Source organism: Osmerus eperlanus, chromosome 13 (genome assembly GCF_963692335.1).
Source record: "Osmerus eperlanus chromosome 13, fOsmEpe2.1, whole genome shotgun sequence".
Taxonomy (NCBI): domain Eukaryota; kingdom Metazoa; phylum Chordata; class Actinopteri; order Osmeriformes; family Osmeridae; genus Osmerus; species Osmerus eperlanus.
This window is the reverse complement of record NC_085030.1, coordinates 5,533,612-5,556,636: the sequence shown is the minus strand read 5'-3', so window position 1 is coordinate 5,556,636 and position 23,025 is coordinate 5,533,612. Positions and strand designations below refer to the sequence as shown.

Sequence of the window (23,025 nt, the reverse complement as noted above, 5' to 3'; positions counted from 1 at the left end):
CAGGCCTCCCCTCCCCCTGCCGCGAGGGGACTCGGGGGTGTCACCGCCGTCCGTTTCATCCCTCAGCCAATCATCATCTCTAATGAATGACACGCTACGGGGAGCGACAAGCATGAGAGCGCTAATTAGCGCAGGCAGGAGTGGGTGGGTGTCATTAGGCTAAACGGCCCTGCTCCCCCCTTCCCCCCTACCAAACACGTCACCCCGAGCGACATCCCTCCAGCTCCATGAACAGTGTCGTGTGTGCACCTGTATAACATGTTTGTGTGCGTGTGTGTCAGCGTGCACAACGTGTGTGAGTGCACATGTATGCTTTTGAGTGTGTTTGCATGCGTGTGTGTGTGCACATGTACGGTGTGCTTGTGTGTGTGTTTGTGTGTGTGTGCACATGTATGCTTGTGTGTGTGTGTGTGTGTGTGCATGTGTTGAGGGTTAAGGATTAGGGGGGGCGAGGGGTTTTCTAGCCTTGATGTTTTAGTCGTTTGATTGGAGAGTTGAATGTGTCTTTTATCTCTCTGAAGAGGACACTGATTCAAAGGGCAGATGCTTCCAGGGCCTGTGTTCAGTGAGGAGATCTCTTTTAACATTTAACATTTAACTTCCCCCCTCTCTCTCTCTCTCTCTCTCTCTCTCTCTCTCTCTCTCTCTCTCTCTCTCTCTCTCTCTCTCTCTCTCTCTCTCTCTCTCTCTCTCTCACTCACTCACTCACTCACTCACTCACTCACTCACTCACTCACTCACTCACACACAACACACACACATGCACACACACACTTCCTTCAGCCTGTGATCAATTGTTAAAAGCCTGAAGTTGCCAGGTTGAGGACATGGTATCCCTCCTCTCTGCCAAAGGGCTGTGTTCTTTCCTTATGGCAGATAAAGAGCACTTCATGGGATGTTAATCTCTCTCGGAACTGACACTGTTTACTCCAGGTTTATTCATACTCCCAGCCAAGTGAAATGATCCACCAGTCAAGTCTTAGACCGGATTACACGAATATTTCACTTCAATATTTCCCTCCAGCAAAGTCTTTGTAAAGAATTGTGGGCGCATAACTGTCGTGCACTGTCATGCTATATCCAAATGGGTTTCTAAACTGACCTGAGGGAGAGTTGAGTGGACACAGCCGTTCCAGACAGGCGGGGAAGAGGGAGGCAGGGAGGGAGGAGGATGGGGGGAAAGGGAGCGAGAAGGACTGAACTTAGCTGCTAGTCAACAACAGCAGCTGGTGCCAGATCTTCAGCACATCCATCTCAGTGACACTCGCGTGGTCCGTCCTCTCCGGGGCCTCTGAGACGTGGAGGACGTATTTTTATCCCCCGTCCGGAAGCGCCTGTGGCAGGCTGAGTGGGAGGATGGAGAGGCCTCTAATCTGGAGGACTGGAGTCTCGCTAACAGATTCATGATTTAGACCCAGTCAGACACTCAGCTATCGCCTCATACTCGGCCAACGTGAGTGAACAGAGAAACAGTTGTACCTATTACAGCCAAACATGGAGACATCTGTGTGTAGGGTTGATGCGGTCTGGTTCTGTTATCCTCTTGCTGTACGGGTGTCTGTATGGTGATGTCATTCCTAGTGAAAGGCTTCCTGGAGACCAGCAGAGGGCAGCAGAGGGCAGATCCCTCTTTGCCATCTAAAGATCAGATGATTCCAAAACGAGGTAAGGTGTGAAAATGAGGTGACGTGGGCCAGTTTGACAGTTTATTACAAGTCAAGTGAAAGGCACAGGGTCGTATACTGCCTCAGTTTGCATAGGTCTGATGAGATGTTGACACGCTGACCTCTGAAGGATGAAACACTTTCAATCATACTCGATGACAACGAGGGGCATTTTTCGACTGCCCATCACATATTCGTTTTCAAATAATGCTATGTCTCCATGAAATATGTACATGGTCCAGACAAAACAAACATCCTTTGACAAGATGTGATATGCAACAGCACCAAAAAACACTGTCAGTTCACAGGCCTTCTGCAGTACTGCAGTTTGGTCACAAGGGGGGTCACAGTTTTGAACAGCTTTGGATCATCGAGGGACCAGCTGGATGTTTCATGCAGTGCTGGTCAGGAACAAGGAACAAGGCCCAAAGACCTAGAACTACTAACTACCCATGAAATGTTAAGAGACTGCTCACGCTCTCCAGGAGACAAACAATCTCTTCAAAACAGTGCAGACGCTCAACACAGGAAACACCATACAAACACACAAAGTCTAAAAAGAATTATGTTATTGCTACATTTGAAAGGTCATCTTACCCTCATCTTAGGCATTGGCATGTACTTTTAGCATGCAGTTAGGACTGTTGAAACTCTGTATATTCCAGTCTTAATACTATCATTTACTCACACACAAGAAGCATATGTACCATATTCTAGGTATGACATTTTCTTAATATAAGATAGTCCCTCTAATCTCATGGTGTCGGAGTAACATAATTCACTGTACATAGGTTACACTGTAAACACTTTCTGTTCAGTTTGCTTTACAAAGAAATTCGCCTGAATCAGCATTTGAACACTGCAAGCATTTCGTACCGTATGAACGTGTATGCCGTAAACAACAAACACAGTAAAGTTTTAAATATACATAGAGGAGGACATATTTCAAGTTTTCCCACTGTTTCCGCCTGTCTCCTCAGAGACAGTTGTTCTTTTGGCCGTTGTGGAAAATAAATGAGACAATCGATCATTTCTCTGTAACTGGAGAAAGAGATGCAATCTCTCAAGTTTTCCCTGAGGTCCTGTTATCGGGTCTAGAAAACATAAGACATAGAAATTAGGTTGTGAAATGATCATTTCATGATCAATCTCTTCATTTTATTATCATTTAAACTTAAAATCAAGTTGTGATAAGTTGAGATGTTTGAAGCCCTGACAGTGACCTGTTCTGCCTTCTGTGTCCAGAAGGTGGCACTAGAGTAGTCTTTCCTTTCTGAAGGGCGTCTATGGACACCTGCAGACGGCTTTTCTGCTTCTCCTGACAAGACAGTTTACTGATTGGCTCATCTGACACAGTCAAGCTTTGAATTAAGACAACAACAAAGAACAGTCTTAGTCAAAAAAATGTTTTTCTTACCTGAGTTTGTTTTGAATGGGGCAAGGGTGGTGGAGGCCTGTTAGGGGGCTCAGGGCGGGGTTGTGTGAGCTCTGAAGATGAGGTGTGGGGGCTGTGGGGAAGGGTGGGCAGAGGAGGGGGCACAGAGGGAAGAGGAGGGGGCTGGGGCTGAGCTTTTCTGTGATTGGCTGCATGGGTGGGTTTGGGGGGAGACTGGGGCTGAGGCTGGTTGTCTTTCTGCTGGCCAGCATAGGCAGGTATGGGAGGAGGCTTCACAGTCGGGCGAACAATAGAGTTTCTGGATCGGGCGGAACAGGAAGGGCTTGGACGAGGACTGGACTGACTCTGTCAACACAACAGAAACACAGCGTCAGATTTAGAAAACAGAATGGGCCTAATGCAGCATCCTGGGTTCAAATCTAGCTCAGACCGTTTGTGCATGTCTTCCCCTGTCTTTCTCTCTTATATTTACTGTCTCTGTATTACCATAAAATAGCTAAAAATGCAACTGAAATGAAAATCCTTTATTTCATAGGAAAAGCTTCGTTTTATCAACTCCCTCACCAGTTTGTCTGAACTCTTCAGCAGGAATGTAGGGTTGGCATGGCCATTAGCATGACCGTTAGCATGACCGTTAGCATGACCGTTGGCATGACCGTTGGCATGACCGTTGGCATGACCGTTAGCATGCCCGTTAGCATGACCGTTAGCATGACCGTTGGCATGGGTGGCTTTGACTTCAGTAGGTCCTGGACATCTGAGGGTTAAAGCAGCATGTCAGCTGTCTCAGTTTCACAATGTGTCACAATTCACACACAAACTGTGCTTCTTGCTAAGACATCGGGCATTGAGACATTGTTTGGTACAGAGCCCGTTGGTCATACATAGGTGTTGGAAGCGGCCCGGATGTTTTCAGAGGGCGGAGCTTCTGCCTGTAGTAGCACCACAGTCCTACAACAATCAACAGCACAAAGCCAGCCAGGAGGAGGAGCAACAGAACAGGAAGTAGGCTGCCTATAGAGGAAACAAAACATGACAGGTCAGTACACACACATGTATGTATAGACATATAGATGTATAGAAGGATAGGTACATAGATAGGTCATACTCTGGGTGAGGACAGGTCCACTGTCAAGACTGCCCCCCGACCCCTCCTGGTCACACAGGGGCGGGGCCCAGCCGGAGTCACAGTGGCAGTTATGGTTGTTGTTACACAGCTGATGATAGGACAGGAGAGACCACAACCAATCAGGTGCCATTGCACAGCCGTTAAATGATATTCCAATACAAATTCCCATACTTTTCATAATAATTTAAATGCTTAACTGACTTTTCCCAGAAGACACATTTAATATTTCTTAATCCATCTAATGGAAGCTTTGAGACTGCGGAGATTCTGCAAGGTCACTGTGGGCGACAGGCAGCATGGCCAACATTCTACTTTATATAGCCTGAGTGGCTCCAGTCCAAGCCTGCCCTGACTGTTCCAAACCATCAGCCAATTCTCCTCTCTCTCACTCACACACACAAACACACACACACACACACACACAAACACAAACACACACACACGTACCCCATGGCCATGGCACTTGGCACTGCACTCATCCGCCCGCAGGAAAGAAGCGTTGCGGCACTCTCCTCCAAAACAGATCTGTTGAAAAAAAGGGTGCGAATGTGTGAGTGTATGCGTGTGTGTGTGAGTGGTTGTGTGCGCATATGTGCGCGTGTCAGGCGTCAGAAAGGAGAGTGCCAGAGAGAGAGAGAGAGAGAGAGAGAGAGAGAGAGAGAGCAGTAAAAGAGAGAGCGAAAGAGAGCAAGCCGCCACCACCACAAGCATGCAGGCTCCCTTGATGTGGAGTGCTTTAGGGCGGATGGAGAATATGTCCGAGAACAAAACAGACTGCTGAAAGCTGACCCCCCACCCCCACCCCCCCCACCCCCACCCCCACCCCCTAGCAGGAGCCTCACCCCATCCTCTCCACACTTGGTTCCCGTCATGACCAGGCCCGGGTCCAGCGTGTCCCCCTGCCCCTCGTCCTCCGGCCCGCCTCGGTAGACGTGCGTCCCGCGGCACAGGACCCTGCGGTGTCCGGCGCTGACCGTGGTGTCGATGGGGACGGCGTTGGTGTCGATGGGTTTGGGGGCGGAGCTAAGACACTGGATCTTACCACACTTGCCGTCTCTGGGGGTCAAGACAAACACGGAGACGCTTGCGGACACATTGAGACTGTGCTGTGAGTGATCACAGGTACTGGACTGGACTAATACTTCTAGTTACTATACTATGCTGTTATATACCATAATATTTTGTACTGGAATGTACTGGACTGTCTTTATAGACACTGTACTGGACTGTGCTGTACTTTAATGTACTGCACTACATTTGTACTGTTGTTTTCTGTACTGGACATGTGTTCCTCTTCACCTGTCCTTGCAGGACCTGTATTTTCCTAGCAGGTCTTTCCCACAGTTCCCATAGGAGTCCCCTGCCTCGTTCACACGCTCAAAACACAGGTCAGGGGCCGGGCGGGCATCTGTGGTCCGAGGAGAGACGACACACACACACACACACATACGGGCAGACTCAGTGTTAAAGGACCACCCGCTGGAGGACAGATGGTATCCCATCCTGATTTTCTGCAGTTACTGTGGCACTAGCAAGCCTCTCCAGAATAGTCCTCTCCCCATCCCAGCACGAGGCTGGAGCCTGATCCCTCTCCCCTGCTCTCTCATCTCAGTGGATTACACCCCAGAGGCCCGACCAGAACGCTGGATGATGTCACGGGCAGTTGTATGTTTTTCGATGACTGTGTCTAGCTGACCTATATATCTGAGACCACCCTTTGTATTGAGAGTAGACACATCACGTGTGGATTAAACAATAACCGACAATAACACATGACAGTATATTGCCAAACTTACAATAGATGTGTAACTAAAGAGCAACAACAGTGTACCAATAGGATGTGATGAACAGCTGACTGACCCTGCCCCCAGAGTGATTGACACTGCTGCTCCAGAGTCAGACACATGCCGGTGTAGCAGAAGGCCTGTCCCCAGGAACAGGAAGTGCCGTCCACCAGATAGAAGTTGGCAGGGCAGGACTCCGACTTCCCATCGCAGTACTCGGGTAGGTCACATGACCCGGAGGGAGGGCGGCACAGAGCGCCAGGGTTCTTCAGCTAGAGAAAGAGAGGCAAGTAGAGACAGAGAAAGAGAGACAAGGAGAGACAGAGAGAGAGAGACAAGGAGAGAGAGAGACAGACAGACAGAGAGAAACAGAGAGAGATAAGACAATAAAAAGGTTCAAGACAAGAGAGGGCCTGATAGAAAAAGACAAACAACTAAGGGAGAGATATTTGTGGGATAAGAGAGAGAGAGAGAACAACAGATAGAGACAGAGAGATAGTAAAAGGAGAGAGAGTGGGACAGAGAGAGAGCCAGACAGTACCTTGCAGTCGTGACAGCACACTCCGTGAGCACACTCGGCCCCGGCCTTCAGGGTGCAGTTGCTGGCGTTGCAGCACGGGCTGGTGCACTCCTACAGCGGGCACACAACACTGTCGCTTCAGCAACCACCCAGAACCACCCCCACCACAACCTCCCCAACACACACACACACACACACACAGGCCTACCTCTTCATCTCCACAGTCACACTCCTCTCCATCTTCCAGGTAGCCGTTGCCACAGCGCTGGCCCCCGTACATGGCCCTGGTGTTGGGCAGGTTAAACAGACACTTCCCCCCTCCGGAGCCCAGGTAGCTATGCAGCTCCTTCTTGTTACACAGGTTGAACACACGGGGGAACGGGTGGCTGGGGCCCGACACACACACACACACACACAGACACACACACATAAATACATAGTATTTGTTCGACACGTTCTAGTTTTGTGTATGTCAGAAAATGTGTGCGTGTACAAGCTTGTGCATGAATGAATGTGTGTGTGTGTGTGTAAATGTGTCTGTATAAGTGTGTGTGTGTGTGTTCATTAGCTGGGTAGGAAGCAGGTAACACGCTCACGTTTCCCTCGGGCCTCCGTCCCTGTGCTGGGAGGGTTAGGAAGCTCTGCCTCCCTGGGGTTACCACAGGATGACTGTGTGTACATGGAAGAGTGTGTGTGTGTGTGTGTGTGTGTGTGTCTCACCCGGTGGCCGCCGCCATGATGCAGCCCCCTTCGTCAGGACGAGCCTGGCAGCACTCGTCACTGTCGTGGCTCATGCCAAAGTTGTGCCCCATCTCATGTGCCATGGTGGCAGCCACACCCACCGCCCAGTCTGAGTGGTCCTAGAGGGAGAGGGGTCAGGGGTCAGAGGGACATTCAGGAGGACTGAACACTGGAGCAACTGGTTGTTGTTGTCTTACCGAGTTGACTCCCCCTGACTGGTACTCAGAGCACATGGCTTTGAGAGGAGCCAGCCCGATGGTGGTGCCCCGGAATGCCACACCCCTGGGAAACAAACGCCACAGCAGTTTAGTCCCTACACGAGGAGTTCCTGACACTGAGCAAGACATCTTTCAAATGAAACTGAAGGGAGGAATGAGAGGAGATGAGGAGAAACATGACGCAAGAAATACATAAAGACGAGCGTGTGTGTGAGTGTGTGTGACACTGACGTGATGAGCTGTGCGTTGTCGTTGGGGAGAGCGTGTAGCTGCTTGCGTCTCCAAGCCAGGAAGGCTCCCAGGGTGCTGTAGGGGTTGTCCGACACGTTGATCCTGTCCTGGTCTGACCACACCTCCAGACCAATCAACGCCACGCGGATACTGAGGGCCTTGTAGTACTGCACACACACACACACACACACACACACACACACACACATACACACACACACAAACATGAATGCAAGCATTCACAGATACATGCAGATAAGAGTAAATGGGTTGACCAGAATATTGTGTCTGTGCAGTGTGTGTGTGTGTGTGTGTGTGTGTGTGTGTGGGTGTGTGTGTGTGTGTGTGTGTGTGTGTGTGCGTGCGTGTGGAGGAAGGGGGGGTATGTGTGGGTGTCATTTTCACATCTTTCTCACTTACTTTGTCTACGTAGTTGGCAGCTTCCAGTAACTTTAGCTTGGTCTTCTCTATGCTCTGGTCATGTTTCTGAAACTGCACGCCCATGCACACACACACGCACACACACACACACGCACGCACACACTTCTTTACTTCAAACGTCTCTGGATGAACACAGGACATGAGTCAGGGCCACAGCCTGACCTTAACCAATCACACATTGCCTTAGATGTCATTAAAGCCGATCATAGTCAGGATGTGGTGATGGTTCACACTTCAATGGAACAGAGGGAAAGATGAAAATGATGACAACATTGATAGGCGTTCACTTGTGTTAATGTGTGTGTGTTAATGTGTGTGTGTGGGTGTTAAATAATGTGTGTGTTCTGACCTCAGCATTGTCCGCCACCAGCAACAGTTCTACATACTTCATATTCTGGCTCACGTCTCTGTGCTCCTGGGAAACAGAAAGACAACAGAGACGATAAAAAGTTGTTAATGACATAACTTGGATATAGCCCTGACGGGAAAATTAGACCGCAAAGATGACAGAAACGGTTCCAGATAACACAACTTGAAAAGAACCCAGCTCGTGTTGATTCTTAAAAGTATTTGGCCATGAAAATTCGTTTTGAAAATGTGAATTTAGTAAATTAAAAGCCCCATCTCAACTCACTCTCCTCTTTCCTCCCTGCGACGCCATCATTCCATGGATGAGGTCATCAAGCCCCTCCCCTTGCTCCTGGTTGCTAGGGTGATGATGACAGGAGCCGTTGAGCGTGCGGAGGCTCTCAGCAGGGAACACGGCATGCGGGTGTGTATCCTTGGTAACAGGAAGAGGCTCAATCAGGTAGTTGAGGCTGGTGTTCAGCGATATCAGTCCCCTGGGAAACAAGAGACCCTCATTACAGTTCCTACACAGACGCACATGTGTCTTCAAGTAAGGCGTGGTTCACATCCAAGGGGAGGACAGAGTGAACTAAATAATCCCCAAACTGTTCCTTTTAGTCTCTATTTGCAATGAACAGATTCATTTGAATTGGATTACAGTCAGTCCTGAGAAAAAGGAATCTTTCAGGAAGTGGACCAGCAGGAGGTGGGGTGTGGGGAGGGAGAGGGAGAGGGCTGGGTGGAGCTGAGCTCAGAGACTAGACTCTCAGGTGGATCTCAAGTTACACTCTGGGCCAGCTACAGCAACATGCTCTCTCTCTGTCCCAGTGGGTATGCTACTCGACTGTAAATCAATGCATGGATACACACACACACGCACACACACACACACACACAGACACACAAACACAAAAACGAGGATGAAAACAGCTGTAGAAAGCATCTGGAGACTGACCGCCCACACAGCCCTGGAATGATGCCTCTCACTGGCGGAAGACACAGCGTGTGTGTGTGTTGGCTGGTGCCACGTTTACTATTCTCATTTCCTTGTTGCAGATGTGGAGATGAGAGCACCAGGAACACATACACACACACATACATCCTGGCTGCAAATCTGGGTCAGAAAGTATCTACTCTGTAGAGATTGTCTGAACACACTACAGACAGACCTGTACCCCTGCACACCGACCCCACTCACAGCACTCAACGTTCAATCATGATTTAATTATAAGCTGTACATGCATCCCAGCTCAACACGATACAGTCCCTACCCTCACCACACACACACACACACACGTTTCTTACCTGAGCCCAGAGCAGGTGCTTAGAGCCACACTGGAGCCGTCCACCCCCTGGACCCATCCATGGTAGAGACAGTGCCCCTGCAACACAACACATCAGCCATGCTGAGCCAGCTGTCCCTCCAGGTGTGGTTGCTCCATCAGGCTAGTTAGTAAAGCCCGACCTATTTAAGACACTCTTGGACTACATGACATGTGTCAAGGATTATGGTGGACGTGTCTCACGTCTGACGACGTGTGTTCGATAATCATCCCACCCCCGCCCTTGCGAGGGTTTGGATCGGCCCAGGGTGAACTCACAGTGCTGGGAGGAGAGGAGGTGAGGCGGGCGCCGCCGGGAGTGTACCATATCTCCTGGAATCCGGGGGCCAACAACTGCCTACGGCGCAGAGACAGAAACACGGGTTGGTGTACGTGTGGTACCATACACATGTACTGTACACAGGGTCAGAGGAGGAACTGTACAACACGGAAGGACATAGGGAACGGCAGAGAGCGTGTCTGACACCGTGAAGAAGAGAGGGATTGTAGACAAGGCCCGCTTCTCACCAGCAGCCCTCGTCTCATGAAACATTCATCCGCACAGAAGCCTTCTGAAAGCATTACTCCGGCAGAGAGATCTCCACGGAGATAGAGAGAAAAGTTGAACTTCAGTACAGCCTTACAAGATACTCTATCTGACCCTAGCCCAGCCCCAACCATCCGGCCAAGGACAGACCAGACAGCGGAGGAGGAGGAGGATGATGACGGATGAAGACGAGGGCGAGGTATTCGTAGCGAGAGTGAGCGTTTGTTTGTTGGTCTGTCTAAATAGCTCCTCCTTGTTTGACAGAGCCATATTTCACCTGCTCCTATGCTGGCTCGCAGGCAGCTTCTCCCAGACTCACGGGCTCTCCCACGCGGAACAGAGCTACTCTGGTCCCAGACGGAGGCTCGGTAACCCTCCCCACGGGAGGACACAGACGTATGAGTGTGTATGCCGTGTGTGCATGCTGTGTGTGCATGCTGTGTGTGCATGCTGTGTGTGTTTGTTGTGTGTAGGTGTGCTGTGTGTGTGTGCTCTGGGTATACTGTGTGTATGCTGTGTGTTTGTTGTGTGTAAGTGTGCTGTGTGTGTGCTGTGGGTATACTGTGTGTGTGTGCTGTGTGTATGCTGTGTGTTTGTCTGGTGTAGGTATGGTGTGTGTGTGTGTGCGCTGGGTATACTGTGTGTTTGTCGTGTGTAGGTGTGCCGTGTGTGTGTGCTGGGTATACTGTGTGTGTGTGCTGTGGGTTTGGTGTGTGTTTGTGTGTGTTGTGTGTGTGTGCTGTCTTAGCTTTGTGTGTGTGCTGTTTATGTTTTCTGGGCTCAAACTGTGTTTGTCAAATAACCCTGTTATCAAGCCATTCATATTTACATCCACTACAGATGATGTTTTGCCGTTTCTAGTGCTTGATGCTCTAAGTCTGTTTGCAATCTATTCTTCCTGTTTTCATTCATAAACCGGATCTCTCTCTCTCTCTCCCAGCTGGTATCACTCTGAGTCTCCCTCCATCTATCTGTCCCTCTCTGTCTCTGTATCTCTTTTCCTCGCTGTCTTTTGCGCTCTCTTCATCTCTCTCCCTGTATCTGTTTCTCTCTGTGAGTGTCTCTCTCTCTCTAAGTGCTTTTTCGCTGTCTCTATGATCCATCCCACAGTTAGTGATGAATGCAGCTAAACATAGATAGAGAATTGTGGCCAGTCTCCTGTCCTGATCCAGGAAAATGATGATGGAGGAAGGGACATCGAGGTGTGTCTGGGGCGCACGCGAACAGCCAGTTCCACAGCAACATCTCTTTCTAGTCCTCCTCTGCGTCTCTCTTTCTCTGTCTCCGTCCATCCATCATATCCTTTCCTCATTTGTCAATCTATCTATCCTCATTTCTAGGCTCAAACCCCGAATCTCTCTTTCTAGCCTTTCAGCTACTCGTGGTGTAAGGAAGGAGGGAGGAAGTGACAATACAAACGGGGGGGGGGGGGTGGGTGGGAGAGGAGGGGCGGATGAGAGGACATGCCCCCTCACCCTCCATCAGATGCCCTGCAGCCGTCTATCCGGTAGCCCGCCTGTTAAAACAGTGGCAGCCTGTTGATGTAATCAACCTCCCCGTCCTGGCTGAGACAAGGCCTGCTTCAGCCCTCAGCAGATTAGCACGACAGGGGGTGGGGGTGTGGGGGGGATACATTAAGACCCCCCCCCTCCCCCCCCAAGAAACACACAGAGACACAGTCCATAAATGATTCCTAAGTGACACTGTACCCGGGTGACGTCAACACGCCTCTGGGCAAAGCTTGCCTGTGACACAATGAGATTAATTAAGACCTTCTCTCATTCTCTCTCCCTCTCTCTCTGACAGGCACAGCTAAGGGGCTGACGGGTAGATGATTGACTGAGCTTTGGAGTAACTGCTGCCTCGATGAGGTTCGAATGTTGGGCCGATCAAACTTCTCCTCACTGTCCTGTGCATCTAACACGTCCGGGCAGAGCTGTCTCACTTCTTGTGTGTGTGTTTGGTTAGCTTTTGTGTGCAAGTGTGTGCTTGCGTGTGTGTGCGCATGTGTGTGCTTTGCCTGCGGGCAAGTGGGCTTATGTGTTTCTGTTTGTATCAGCATGTGTGTGTGTGTGTGTGTGTGTGTCTGTGGGACATAAATGCCAGTCAGCTGCTGTTGTGTTGAGCAGTGCTGAGTAGCTGGTCCTTGGAGATGCTATGCCCGCTAGGTAACTCATTCCTCTGCAAATGACACAGAGACACAACATGTCATTAGGGTGCCATTTAAGGGTGCCACAGTCGCTGGCTGGCATCTCTTTTCTGCTGAGTGGGTGTAGAGTCTGCCTGGGGGTGGGTGGTGGTGGTGATGGTGAGGGCAGCAGGCGGACCGGGGCTTGGCCGGGGTTCTTCAGAGAGGCCTGGATGAGCTCCAGGCCCTGCAGACAGAGACACCGTGATTGAAGAGGTTCTGGTCTGAACCCCGTCTGTCTGGGGGGGGGGGGGGGGGGGGGGACAAAGGCTCGCTTCAGCTGGCCGGCGGTGCTCGTGCAGGAGGGGGGAGTGGGAGGAGGGGGGGGGGGGGGGAGCTAATGCATCAGGGTCAGTGGGTCGCATTCTCTCATGGTGTCAGATGACATCACTGGGGATTTTATTTTGGGGGGGGGTGGGGAGGTGACGCAACTCATAAGAGCTCTCTGCATCATATGATAAAGGGCCTTTTTATTACGGGGGAGGCTGGCATCAGTGTGTGTGCATGGGTTTATGTGTGTGAGGAAGGGGGAGAGTAAGATCTATGTCCGTGCGTTTGACAGGCTGTCGAAAAACAGAGGTCGGGACAGGGGCTCTGGAGCGGACCAATCAGAGGCTGGGACAGACTAAACATGACAGAGCACAGACAAGGACAAGCAAACACGTCTCCATCAGCACAGAGACGGAACAAAGACACTCTAGACATTCACCCCGGGCTGCTCTGGGGGGGTCTGCAGTTCTGTTTATATGTGCATGCGTGTATGTGGGGGTTAGTCGCGGCGTGTTTGTATGTGTAATCGTGTGCGTGTGTGAGCATGTGTCCTTGTGTTAGTGTACATGTGTCTGTATGTGTGAGCGTAGCCTATATGTGTGTGCGCGCGCGCGCGTGTGTGTAGCCATGTGTGTGGTCAGAGACGGAGGCAAACTATGTCTGCACTCCAGTCCAACCACCTCTGGGAAAACAGAGGACAGTAGAGAAGATGAGGGGAGGAGAGACGAGAGGGAGGGAGGGAGAAGGGAGAGGAGAGGGATGATCCGAATGGCTCCCAGGGGAGGGCTGGAGGCGGTGGGGGGTTAATGTATCTAGAGAGGGGAGGGGGGCAAGAGGGCATCCAGATCTATGAAACATGTTGGGTGGAGGTCTAACACCAACAGGCAGCCTTGAGCCCCCCCCCACCCCCCCAGACTAACGAACCACAGACGAACAACCCCCCAGATAAACACACACACACCCAGTCACACACACACACACACCCAGTCACACACACACACACACACACACACCCAGTCACACACACGCACACACACCCAGTCACACACACACCCAGTCACACACACACACACACACACACCAGTCACACACACGCACACACACCCAGTCACACACACACACACAGTCACACACACACACAAACACCCAGTCACACACACGCACACACACCCAGTCACAAACACACACACACCCAGTCACACGCACACACACACCCAGTCACACACGCACACACCCAGTCACACACACGCCCACACACCCAGTCACACACACACACAGTCACACACACACACCCAGTCACACACACGCACACACACCCAGTCACAAACACACACACACCCAGTCACACGCACACACACACCCAGTCACACACGCACACACCCAGTCACACACACGCCCACACACCCAGTCACACACACACACAGTCACACACACACACCCAGTCACACACACGCACACACACCCAGTCACAAACACACACACACCCAGTCACACGCACACACACACCCAGTCACACACGCACACACCCAGTCACACACACACACACCCAGTCACACACACACACACAGTCACACACACACACAAACACCCAGTCACACACACACACTCCCAGTCACACACACACAGTCACACACACACCCAGTCACACACACCCAACTGTCTCCTCTCATTTCATCTAGTCATGACTCTCCTGACCTCCACCCACGTTCCCCGTCCCATCATTTATTCTACGTCTTCATTCTCTTTCTCTCTCTTTTTCTCTGTCTCCCCCCCCTCTCATCTCCCTGACTCAGCACAGCCCTCCCTGGCTCTTAACCAAATCAACGTCCTCCACTGGCCGCGTTACAGCCCTTCATTAAGATAAAAGCCCTAACACGCGCGCGCGCGCACGCACACACACACACAGGGAGGGAGGGCACGTGTGGGCGAGGCTGGGCCCGCAGCCACTCTGACTCCAGAGACACACGTACGTATGATCCACCGCCCCGCGTCTCTCTGCACACTGGGGGTGCACACTGAAGAACAAACGAGACGAACCGAGGATGGAGGCAAAGGAGGAGAGAGGATGGATAAACGTGAGCGAGAGAAAGGCGGGATGGGGGGGGGAGTGGGGGAGTTATGGGGTGAGACAGAGGAATGAGGAGGAGAGGAGGACGAGGCCATCACTTTCTTTTCTCCCTGGTTTAAGTCATTTCGGCGGGCCGAGGGAGAGAGAGGGATGCGGGCCGTTCTCTGGCCCGTGTCCAGACTCGGCTCCGAGAAGCTGATTAGCAGAGAGCGCCTGCACCCTCTCACTGACCCATGAGAGCCAGAGGAGGGGGCGGAGCCTCAACCCAGGAAGAGGTTGTGTGACCATGTGGGCCTGCAGAGACTGAAGAAATGACAGGCTGCAGACATAAGATCTTAGGATAAAAATCGACAATAAACCACAAGTAAATGTCAGGACATCACCGATATTAAACACTCTGCACAATGACGTACAATAGATACTTTCTTCTATATACAGCTTCAACAAAGGCTGATGTCTTCAACAGCCTTTGCCTGGGACACAATGTGTTCAAGCTTTAGTTGGGAAACACAGACAACTGACAGCTTAAAGTGAGGCAACTTGCAACCGCAACACAACTTCCTCTTCTGCGTTTCCTCCCAGTTTGTCAGATAGGTGGCCAGATATCAGGGAATCTCTTCAGCAGAAGTGCTAACTCATCTCCAAGCACATCACACGGTTTGGCTGAGGCTGAGCTCTCCTCCAGAGGCAGATCTTACACTCACCACCTGCTGGGAGGACTTCTGCCTAAGGGCACAGTCTGCCAGACGCAACGGAGTCACTGTGTGTGTGTGTGTGTGTGTGAGAGCGAGAGAGACTGTGATTTAATCAACATTGGACCTGCTCTGAAAAAGGATTGATCTCTTCTGATTGGATCTTCCATGACAAAGTTCCTTTGAAGAGTTTCCTGTGTCCTCCACACTCTACGCTTCAAACCCGTTCCTGCCGTGTCTTGTCCTATACTGCCAGCACTTCCTGTCACCAGGCAACATCTGTCCGCTCCAAGGGCAGGAAGAGATACGAGCTGACCGGAGGGATAACCTCACTTCCTGTTTGCCCAAGGCCCACGTATCATGTGTCAACCTCCATACAACCCCACCCCCCCCACCTGTCTGTGTCCCTGATATCGACCCTTTGTCCATCTGACTGTGCTCCAGCATCTGTTCAGACACAGGGGCCCGCGTGTGCTGGAGGGGGGGGGGGGATAGGGGGGTCTGACATAGGGGTTACAAAACTGGGCTGTAACTCACTCATTCCTCTGCAGGTGCAGTCTCAGCTCCCGCCCCCCGGCTGTCACCAGGACCTCGGCCTCTGCCGGACGCTGGCAGGAAGAACACACACACCTGGATTATTCGTCTGTTCAGTTTGTTCAGAATGTGGTAAATTTGTAATGTGAGTTACAATGAGAGACAGAGAGAGAGAGACAGACAGAGAGACAGAGACATATGTGAACAGAGAAAGGGGCATGATCATCAGATTGTGTTAGTTAGTGACTAGTTCAGCTCATCATAGATGACACACAGGACACACAGCCTCTCACCTCCTTAGTGAGAGAGGACCTCCTGTGTCTGCCAGGTTGAATCCAGTAGGGATAGGTAATCTCATAGCCCTCTCTGTCCCCCAGGCTGTTCCTTAGCAGGCTTCCTCTGCCTGTCACCAATAATCACAGTTAAGGTCACTGGGATAATAACCATTGATCGATGGATGTATAAACCAATTTACAGCAGACTGACTGAAAGCTCTTTTGGTTAGTTGGGTGAATGAGGGACTGTAACTGACTCCACATTCAACAAAGTAAGAGTAGTACATTTAATGTGAGTCGACCTTTTGCGATAAAAGCTTGACCTGTTGTTAAATAAACGAAGATTGGTCGCTATAATTAATTAATAACTTTTCAACTATTCGGTCTACAAATAACATGTAAATAACAAGTAAGCGCTACAATGAAACGCAAAAAATGCAATTATAAAATATTTATAAAAGCCGCGAGAACATTAGAATTTTCGATCCACATATCAATTCATTTTAAAGGAAAAAACGGACAGGCACTCACCATCACTAGCGGCGCTTTCGGAGAAGGACACCCCAAAAAAGATGATCAAATACAAATACAAACCAGACGTTGCAGTGCGTGAAAATACATCAAGACAAAGTCGTGGACGCATTCTAAAATGAGCGAATTATACACGCGACTACAATCTTTAAACGACTAACAGTCGTTTTATGCACTATTTAAATGAGATCGAATGCATGAACGCAAAGCGAGTATAATTCCCGATATGACCCGGTATAAAGTCTTCAACAGCCTACAGATGCTCCGACACCGTCATCTCATATTGGAGATAACCCCTCCCCTTGCTCTTTCATGGGTAGAGAAAGGACTACAGCGATACCACAGCCAGTTAGTCTTGTCAGTGAAGCCATGCCTCCACTTTATTTTCGGATGCAATCGGTTTCTTATGATAAAGGTTTTCACATTCTCATTAACCCTAGCAGGCAGTATGGTACACTGAAATACTGCCGATATGAAATAATCAAGCATGTCTGCAAAAAATATAAATTCAAATGGTGCTTTTTTTTTTTATTCAGCAACCTACAGCTACTAAAGTTAAGCTCTTATCAGTGTTAAATGTCACACACACACACATCCAGGGTCAGGGGGATGGGGTGCGTGGGATATTCTTAGAGCTGGTGACCGAGCAGGCAGTCAAAAGGAACCTGACAGGAAGTCAAAAAGACTGAACACCAGGTATTGATTTGCATGTTGTTCCGTTAAAAGCCACAGCCACGCCATCCTCTTTAACAGAGAGAGAGAGAGAGAGAGAGAGAGAGAGAGAGGTGTGTAGTTTACTGTAAGTATCAGGCAGATTCCTGACAGTGTGAGCCTAGCCGAGCCCTCAGCAGATAACTGGCATACTCCCATCTCTTCAACACCAACAGCAAGACCATCCACCACTTGAAACTGTTTCCCAACTCCGGCAGCGGTTCAATCTTAAGTGCAGAACCCGTTTAACAGAACGGCTTTGATCCCGATTAGGATGGTTTAAAAGCGAAAGAGGACAACACAACTGAATGGTGTTTAAACACTTTAATAACTGGGGCAGCATGGAGGTGTTTCTGGTGCTGAAAGCCTGTTGACTCGAGGCTTTCTCCAGTGAACAGGCAGATTCATGGAGGGATTCAGTATCAATGAAGGCCCATTCAGTCCAATATTTCTGACCAGGCGTTATCGTAAAGGCTTCGTACATGGTGTGGCTTGCTCCATACAGGAATCAGTACAGGACTGGTGTTATCTCCAAGCATGCTGCATATGTGACAAATCAGTCAACCGAGACACAGTCCAGACTTCCACCACACCTTCTCTGGGCGTGTCCCTCACCAGAGCCCCTCCCATTGGTCTGAGCCCTGCCGTGCGATTGGTCAGCAGCCGTCGTCCTCCAGGATGTCAGGGTGCTCCTCCCAGAACTCCTCCCCTATGAGGTCACAGTGGTGGGCGTGGACCCTCCTCCGGGGGCGGACCACCTGCACCTCCTTCTCCTCCTCGTTGGGAAGCTTCACCCGTTTGGTGACGGTCTCCTCGTGCTGGAGGGGGGGGAAACGGGGAGGGACATGGGTCGGGTTTAACGGTGTTCAGATCACGGCCCGGCCAGAAGCAGCCAGTCAGCATGGAGGGGTGTGTCCTACCTTCTCCCAGATGAGCGCTGTGCCCTTCCGGTGCACCAGAGGCTCTTTGTTGTAGTTGATGTCAAACTCGGAGAACAGGATCTCGTTCTTATCTGCAGCCAGCGTTCCCTGAGAAGAGGCAGTAACCAGCATCAAAAGGGGTGGCTCACTGGGTAAGAGCAGGTTAAAGCCTAATGCAGGGGGCCGGGTTCAAATCCGGCTGAGGCCATTTCCTGCACATCCTTCCCTCTGACTCTCTCGCTGCTTTCCTGTATCTGTCTCTCCAACTGTCCTATCAAGATATAAAGCTGAAAAATTGCCCCAAAAATACATTCAAAAGTAAAGAAATCAACATCAAATATACCATCACAGATAGCCCGATGCAAAACCACACTGATGTACCTGATCGTTTATCCAGAATGTTCTGGTCTACCTCAGTGTGTCTATGCCTCAGCGAGCCCACTGCCACAATAGGGAGGTTAGATCACAGTCCTCAGATCCAGCTCTCACCTTTAAGCGCTCCTCTGCTTGGACTGTTGTGAGCCCGCCCCTCTGAACCAAGGTCCAGAACACTGTGTTGTACAAGTTGTTGATGTGACCTGATCAGAGAGGGAATGAACACGAAAGTACAAACGCTTCCATCCACTCTGGTCGACAAGCATTTTGGCGTGTGTGTGTGACCTTGTGTGTGTGTCATATGTGTATAAGAGGAGGGGGGGGGGTGGGTGGTCTGCCATGATGGGCGCTTACAGTCGGCTTGCCTCCAGCTCACATAGTCTCTCAGGTTACGGTTGCTAGGATACAGGACCACCCTGCCATCGAAGCCGGGGGGGTAGAGGAGGGGCTCTTCCCCGAAGTGGTCCTTCCAGTAAAACACATACGAGGAGGAGAACTGGGAGGCCACATGGGTCATCAGCTTACTGCAGGGAGCCAGGGATGGTGGAGGGGGAGAGGAGAAGGCACAGGATAGGGAGGATAGAAGATAGGTAGATGAGAGGAGCATTAACATGGCAGCAGGCTCAAATATATACAAAAAGCAGGCTGGCATGACTAAGAACCTGAGATGTGAGATAATGGGAATGTATTTTAATGTTTTTTGGGGGGGTCTATATGTATAATTACATAAGCGTGTGTGAGGCTGTTGGTATGTTTGTTTGGAAGTGATGTAGTCTGTAACCGCACCTGGCTCTCCTCTTGAACCAGTTGGAGGTCCTCTTGAAGACGAAGCTGAACTCATCGCTCTGTCCGTAGGCCAGAACTATGTCCTCCAGCTCCTCCATGACTGATCGAGCGCTGCGTGTCATCAGGCCCAGCGCTCTGTCGTCATTGGGCTTGGCGAAGTTGTGCTGTTCCGCAAACCTGATGACCAAACACAACCACTGTCAACTTCACTCAAGCGCATCTCTGGAAAGAAAAGAAGAAGAAAAGTTGCAGTAACCTTTACGTTGTGTTGTTCGTATGTTACCCCACTCACTTGTGGAAGTTGCGTCCATCCAGTCGTACAACAATGTAGCAGTTTCGCAAACACGTGTCATCTGTTTCAAAGATGCGAACGTACTCAAACTTGCTCTTGGCCATTCTGGCACGGCTGGTACAGAATCGTGCCACGGACGACAGGACGCAAGGATTTACGTATCCATTAAGTCTGTGCGTGACCAGAGTTAGCATGGAGGGTCTGTTAAGAAGAAAGGAAGCTCAGAATATGGAGACGTATTTTATACATGGTTATCTAGTGGTAGCGCGATCTAATAACCAAAGCTCACCTGTGCAGCTCACAAGCAGACTAACTTGCAAACGGTTGGGATCCTCATTGGTCCATGTTAAACTGCAGATCATTCAATGTTGTGATATAAATTGTATTGTGTTAACTGTAATGATGAACTGCCTTGATATCAGTACTATCAAATCTTAACAATAATGTGTAACCTAGGCGGCACAGTATACACGCTGGTATGTATACAGTCCATCAATAAAATAGGTCATACTGCAGCAAATGCAAAGCTTTTCCGTTCCGCGTCGTTCTAAAGTCACATAGTACTATTGCGTCCTCTTGTGGTAGACTAGAGGATACAGCCATAACAGAGGGACATTTACTTTCCCATAATGCTCAGCTAGAGATGTGCCTGCCTACTGTTGTTTCAAACATGGAGGAGAGGGAACGAAGAGAGGAGAGTTATCCGGAATCAGACAGTAAAGACAAATCCCAGCCGGTTTCTAGCACTCCACAAGGAACTGAAAATGATTCGAGTACGAATCGGGATAGTAAAGAACACGACTTTGGTGCTGACGAGGACGTCGGTGCTAAATTGGACGTGAGCTCAGATAAGTTTGATCCACTTCTGGCCTTGTACTCGCCAACAGTGACTCTTCCTTTTCCTAACATCAAGTGCTTCAACAACATAGCCGAGTATGAGAGTTTCCTGAAGGGGGGACGGGGCAGAGCAAAGCCGGAGAATGTGGAGAAAAAGAGGCGTAAAGCCAGTAAGGGGGTGGCGGACCCCGAGCGCATTGAGAGACTGAGGAAACTCATGGTGCACAACGTTCCTGAAGGAGACGAAGGCACCAGTCAAACTCAGAGGTCTAGAAGGCACCAGAGGGCTGCTAAAAATGTCCTGACAAGGATGCCTCGTAAGTCATGACACTTCTCTACATGCACCCAGTCGTATTTATCATCTAGCAAACTCATGCAGCATTTGATATGATCATAAGAGTTTCTTGACATTGGTTGTTTGTTTCTGTTTCCTCTCTGTGCAGTACATAAAGGTAGTCCACTGGGACAGCTGCACCGCTGTGTCGAGGAGAGGATAAGGGTCAAAGTTCACATCAGAACATTCAAGGGTCTTCGAGGAGTGTGCTCCGGCTTCATAGTGGCTTTTGATAAGTTCTGGAACATGGTAAGACATCCAATCCCGATATTGTCTGACATCTTGTCATCTGTTTTAAACTGGCAAGCTACGGACTCGGAAGCATAGTCCCACAGGAAGCTAGCTAGTGGTTTTCCAGTATTATATAAGGAGTTTAGTAAATTCTGTGCTAACCTGTGTCCTGTCTCACCTGTGTGTGTTTGGGCCAGGCGATGGTGGATGTTGACGAGACGTACAGGGAGACCCTTCTGGGAGAGGCCTTCTACCATGAGAAGGCCCTCACCGTCACACGGGTAGGTGGCATGACTGAGTCTCTCACCAGAGCTGAAGAGGACAACACAGTTGTAGCCATAGTTGAACTGTGACGTCGAGTCGGGGATCTTATTCACTGCAGTTTGGTTCTTGAACTCTGCTCTCCTTTGTATGAACTTGTCTCTCATTTCCTGTTTGTCTCTTAGCTGATGGAGAAGCTGAAAATCCAGGAGAGCCCAGAAGGGGGTGAGAGGAAGCACACAGGCAAGGGCAAACCCAGAGCCCTGCAGCCCCAGCCTCAGCCCCCAACCGAGCGCCAAGCGGGCCAGAAGAGTGCTTCCCAGCCCTACGGGAAGGTCCACACACGCCACATCAACCAGCTCTTCATACGGGGGGAGAACGTGCTCGTGGTTAACCTGCAGCCTTGCTGAACACGCTGGCCTGGTGGTTAACCTGCAGCCTTGCTGAACACGCTGGCCTGGTGGTTAACCTGCAGCCTTGCTGAACACGCTGGCCTGGTGGTTAACCTGCAGTCTTGCTGAACACGCTGGCCTGGTGGCGTAGCATGAGGGGAGTGCTCTACTGAACGATCTACTTTATAGAGACTTGGATGAAATGTGTCTCATATATCATATTGATATATGCATTCTGTTTCCTGCAGATGACATATGTCATCTGACATATTTCATCTGTAGATTTGTATCCCAATCATGTGATGTGATCACTCTCAACAGACAGTCTCAATGGGATTCAAATGTCATCCTCCAAATCCAATAAAATGTCCCACACCCGTGGCTGGTGAGCGCCGAGTCAGGGTAGGGTGGACCTGTCATCCAGCAGGTGGCAGTATAAACGCGCGTGATGAGAGAGCGCATGAGAGCTTGTCCCATTATGTGCTCTTTCCTTGTCAGTTTGATCAGTGATGGCAGCACGGTCTCTGCGGACCTCATGAATGCATTATGAATAATTGAGTTTGTGAAGTTGGAGATTGCGGATGGCACTCAGAAGCTGTTATTTGTCTTGACGTTCCAGATTGCCTTTACTCTTTAATGGGCACATTATCCATTAAAGCACACGTTCCTGCATCTGATGGAAATAAAAATATGTAAAATAAAAAAAAAAGGTTAAATGAGGATTTTAGAGGCACGCACATTGAATGGGACAAATTCTAGTGTAAAGGTTTCATTTAGGATTACATTTAAGACTAAATGTCCTGGTTTACTTTCCCATCATTTCCTATTCATCTTTTGTTAATAAAGGAATATAACAGTCTTGTTTGTATCCACAAACCTGTCAAGAGTGAACTATCCTGGAGTGTGTGGGTGAAAGGTCTCAATAGGATTTCATATTCGGTATCCATTCAGATTCAAGGTAAGGGATCAATCATTTCCTGGTCTCAA

At 49.9% G+C, this 23,025-nt stretch overlaps 3 protein-coding genes across 4 annotated transcripts; 1 reads left to right on the top strand and 2 right to left on the bottom strand.

The window, feature by feature from the left end:
• Positions 1–1,693: 1,693 nt before the first annotated feature.
• Positions 1,694–17,174, bottom strand: adam19b (ADAM metallopeptidase domain 19b). The gene is made up of 23 exons (XM_062477104.1): positions 16,900–17,174; positions 16,387–16,496; positions 16,097–16,167; positions 10,074–10,152; positions 9,778–9,854; positions 8,759–8,966; positions 8,474–8,539; positions 8,104–8,175; positions 7,684–7,850; positions 7,432–7,516; positions 7,214–7,353; positions 6,702–6,879; positions 6,515–6,604; positions 6,050–6,245; positions 5,489–5,597; positions 5,032–5,245; positions 4,637–4,714; positions 4,169–4,277; positions 3,945–4,074; positions 3,625–3,817; positions 3,082–3,405; positions 2,888–2,982; positions 1,694–2,758 (listed from the first exon to the last, which is right to left on the bottom strand). Exons 1-23 carry the CDS (start codon positions 17,009–17,011, stop codon positions 2,728–2,730), a joined length of 2,934 nt encoding a protein of 977 aa, XP_062333088.1. The 5' UTR covers positions 17,012–17,174; the 3' UTR covers positions 1,694–2,727.
• A 745-nt stretch (positions 17,175–17,919) lies between these two features.
• Positions 17,920–20,513, bottom strand: thg1l (tRNA-histidine guanylyltransferase 1-like). Of its 2 annotated transcripts, none has more exons than XM_062475839.1 (7): positions 20,273–20,513; positions 19,984–20,184; positions 19,692–19,868; positions 19,260–19,429; positions 19,020–19,108; positions 18,531–18,638; positions 17,920–18,428 (listed from the first exon to the last, which is right to left on the bottom strand). In XM_062475839.1, the coding sequence occupies exons 2-7, from the start codon at positions 20,175–20,177 to the stop codon at positions 18,267–18,269; spliced, it is 900 nt and encodes a 299-aa protein (XP_062331823.1). In that variant the 5' UTR covers positions 20,178–20,184; positions 20,273–20,513; the 3' UTR covers positions 17,920–18,266. The 2 variants fall into 2 exon arrangements, with proteins under 2 accessions (XP_062331823.1, XP_062331824.1); XM_062475840.1 differs by having other exon boundaries at positions 19,984–20,154.
• Positions 20,514–20,575: 62 nt separating this feature from the next.
• Positions 20,576–22,899, top strand: lsm11 (LSM11, U7 small nuclear RNA associated). Its single transcript, XM_062475838.1, has 4 exons — positions 20,576–21,137; positions 21,264–21,403; positions 21,583–21,666; positions 21,832–22,899. Exons 1-4 carry the CDS (start codon positions 20,627–20,629, stop codon positions 22,054–22,056), a joined length of 960 nt encoding a protein of 319 aa, XP_062331822.1. The 5' UTR covers positions 20,576–20,626; the 3' UTR covers positions 22,057–22,899.
• The last annotated feature ends 126 nt before the right edge of the window (positions 22,900–23,025 follow it).

Excerpts from the sequence above, each read along its gene's own strand:
- adam19b (XM_062477104.1), bottom strand. The coding sequence starts at position 17,011 with ATGCGTCCACGACTTTGTCTTGATGTATTTTCACGCACTGCAACGTCT. Across the intron at positions 4,715-5,031 it reads CCAAGTGTGGAGAGGATGGG|ATCTGTTTTGGAGGAGAGTG; the intron begins GTGAGGCTCCTG and ends TTTTTTCAACAG. Across the intron at positions 2,759-2,887 it reads GGACACAGAAGGCAGAACAG|ACCCGATAACAGGACCTCAG; the intron begins GTCACTGTCAGG and ends TATGTTTTCTAG.
- thg1l (XM_062475839.1), bottom strand. The coding sequence starts at position 20,177 with ATGCTAACTCTGGTCACGCACAGACTTAATGGATACGTAAATCCTTGC. Across the intron at positions 19,869-19,983 it reads GATGGACGCAACTTCCACAA|GTTTGCGGAACAGCACAACT; the intron begins GTGAGTGGGGTA and ends TTTGGTCATCAG. Across the intron at positions 19,430-19,691 it reads TGGTTCAAGAGGAGAGCCAG|TAAGCTGATGACCCATGTGG; the intron begins GTGCGGTTACAG and ends GGCTCCCTGCAG.
- lsm11 (XM_062475838.1), top strand. The coding sequence starts at position 20,627 with ATGTGCCTGCCTACTGTTGTTTCAAACATGGAGGAGAGGGAACGAAGA. Across the intron at positions 21,138-21,263 it reads TGTCCTGACAAGGATGCCTC|TACATAAAGGTAGTCCACTG; the intron begins GTAAGTCATGAC and ends CTCTCTGTGCAG. Across the intron at positions 21,667-21,831 it reads AGGCCCTCACCGTCACACGG|CTGATGGAGAAGCTGAAAAT; the intron begins GTAGGTGGCATG and ends TTTGTCTCTTAG.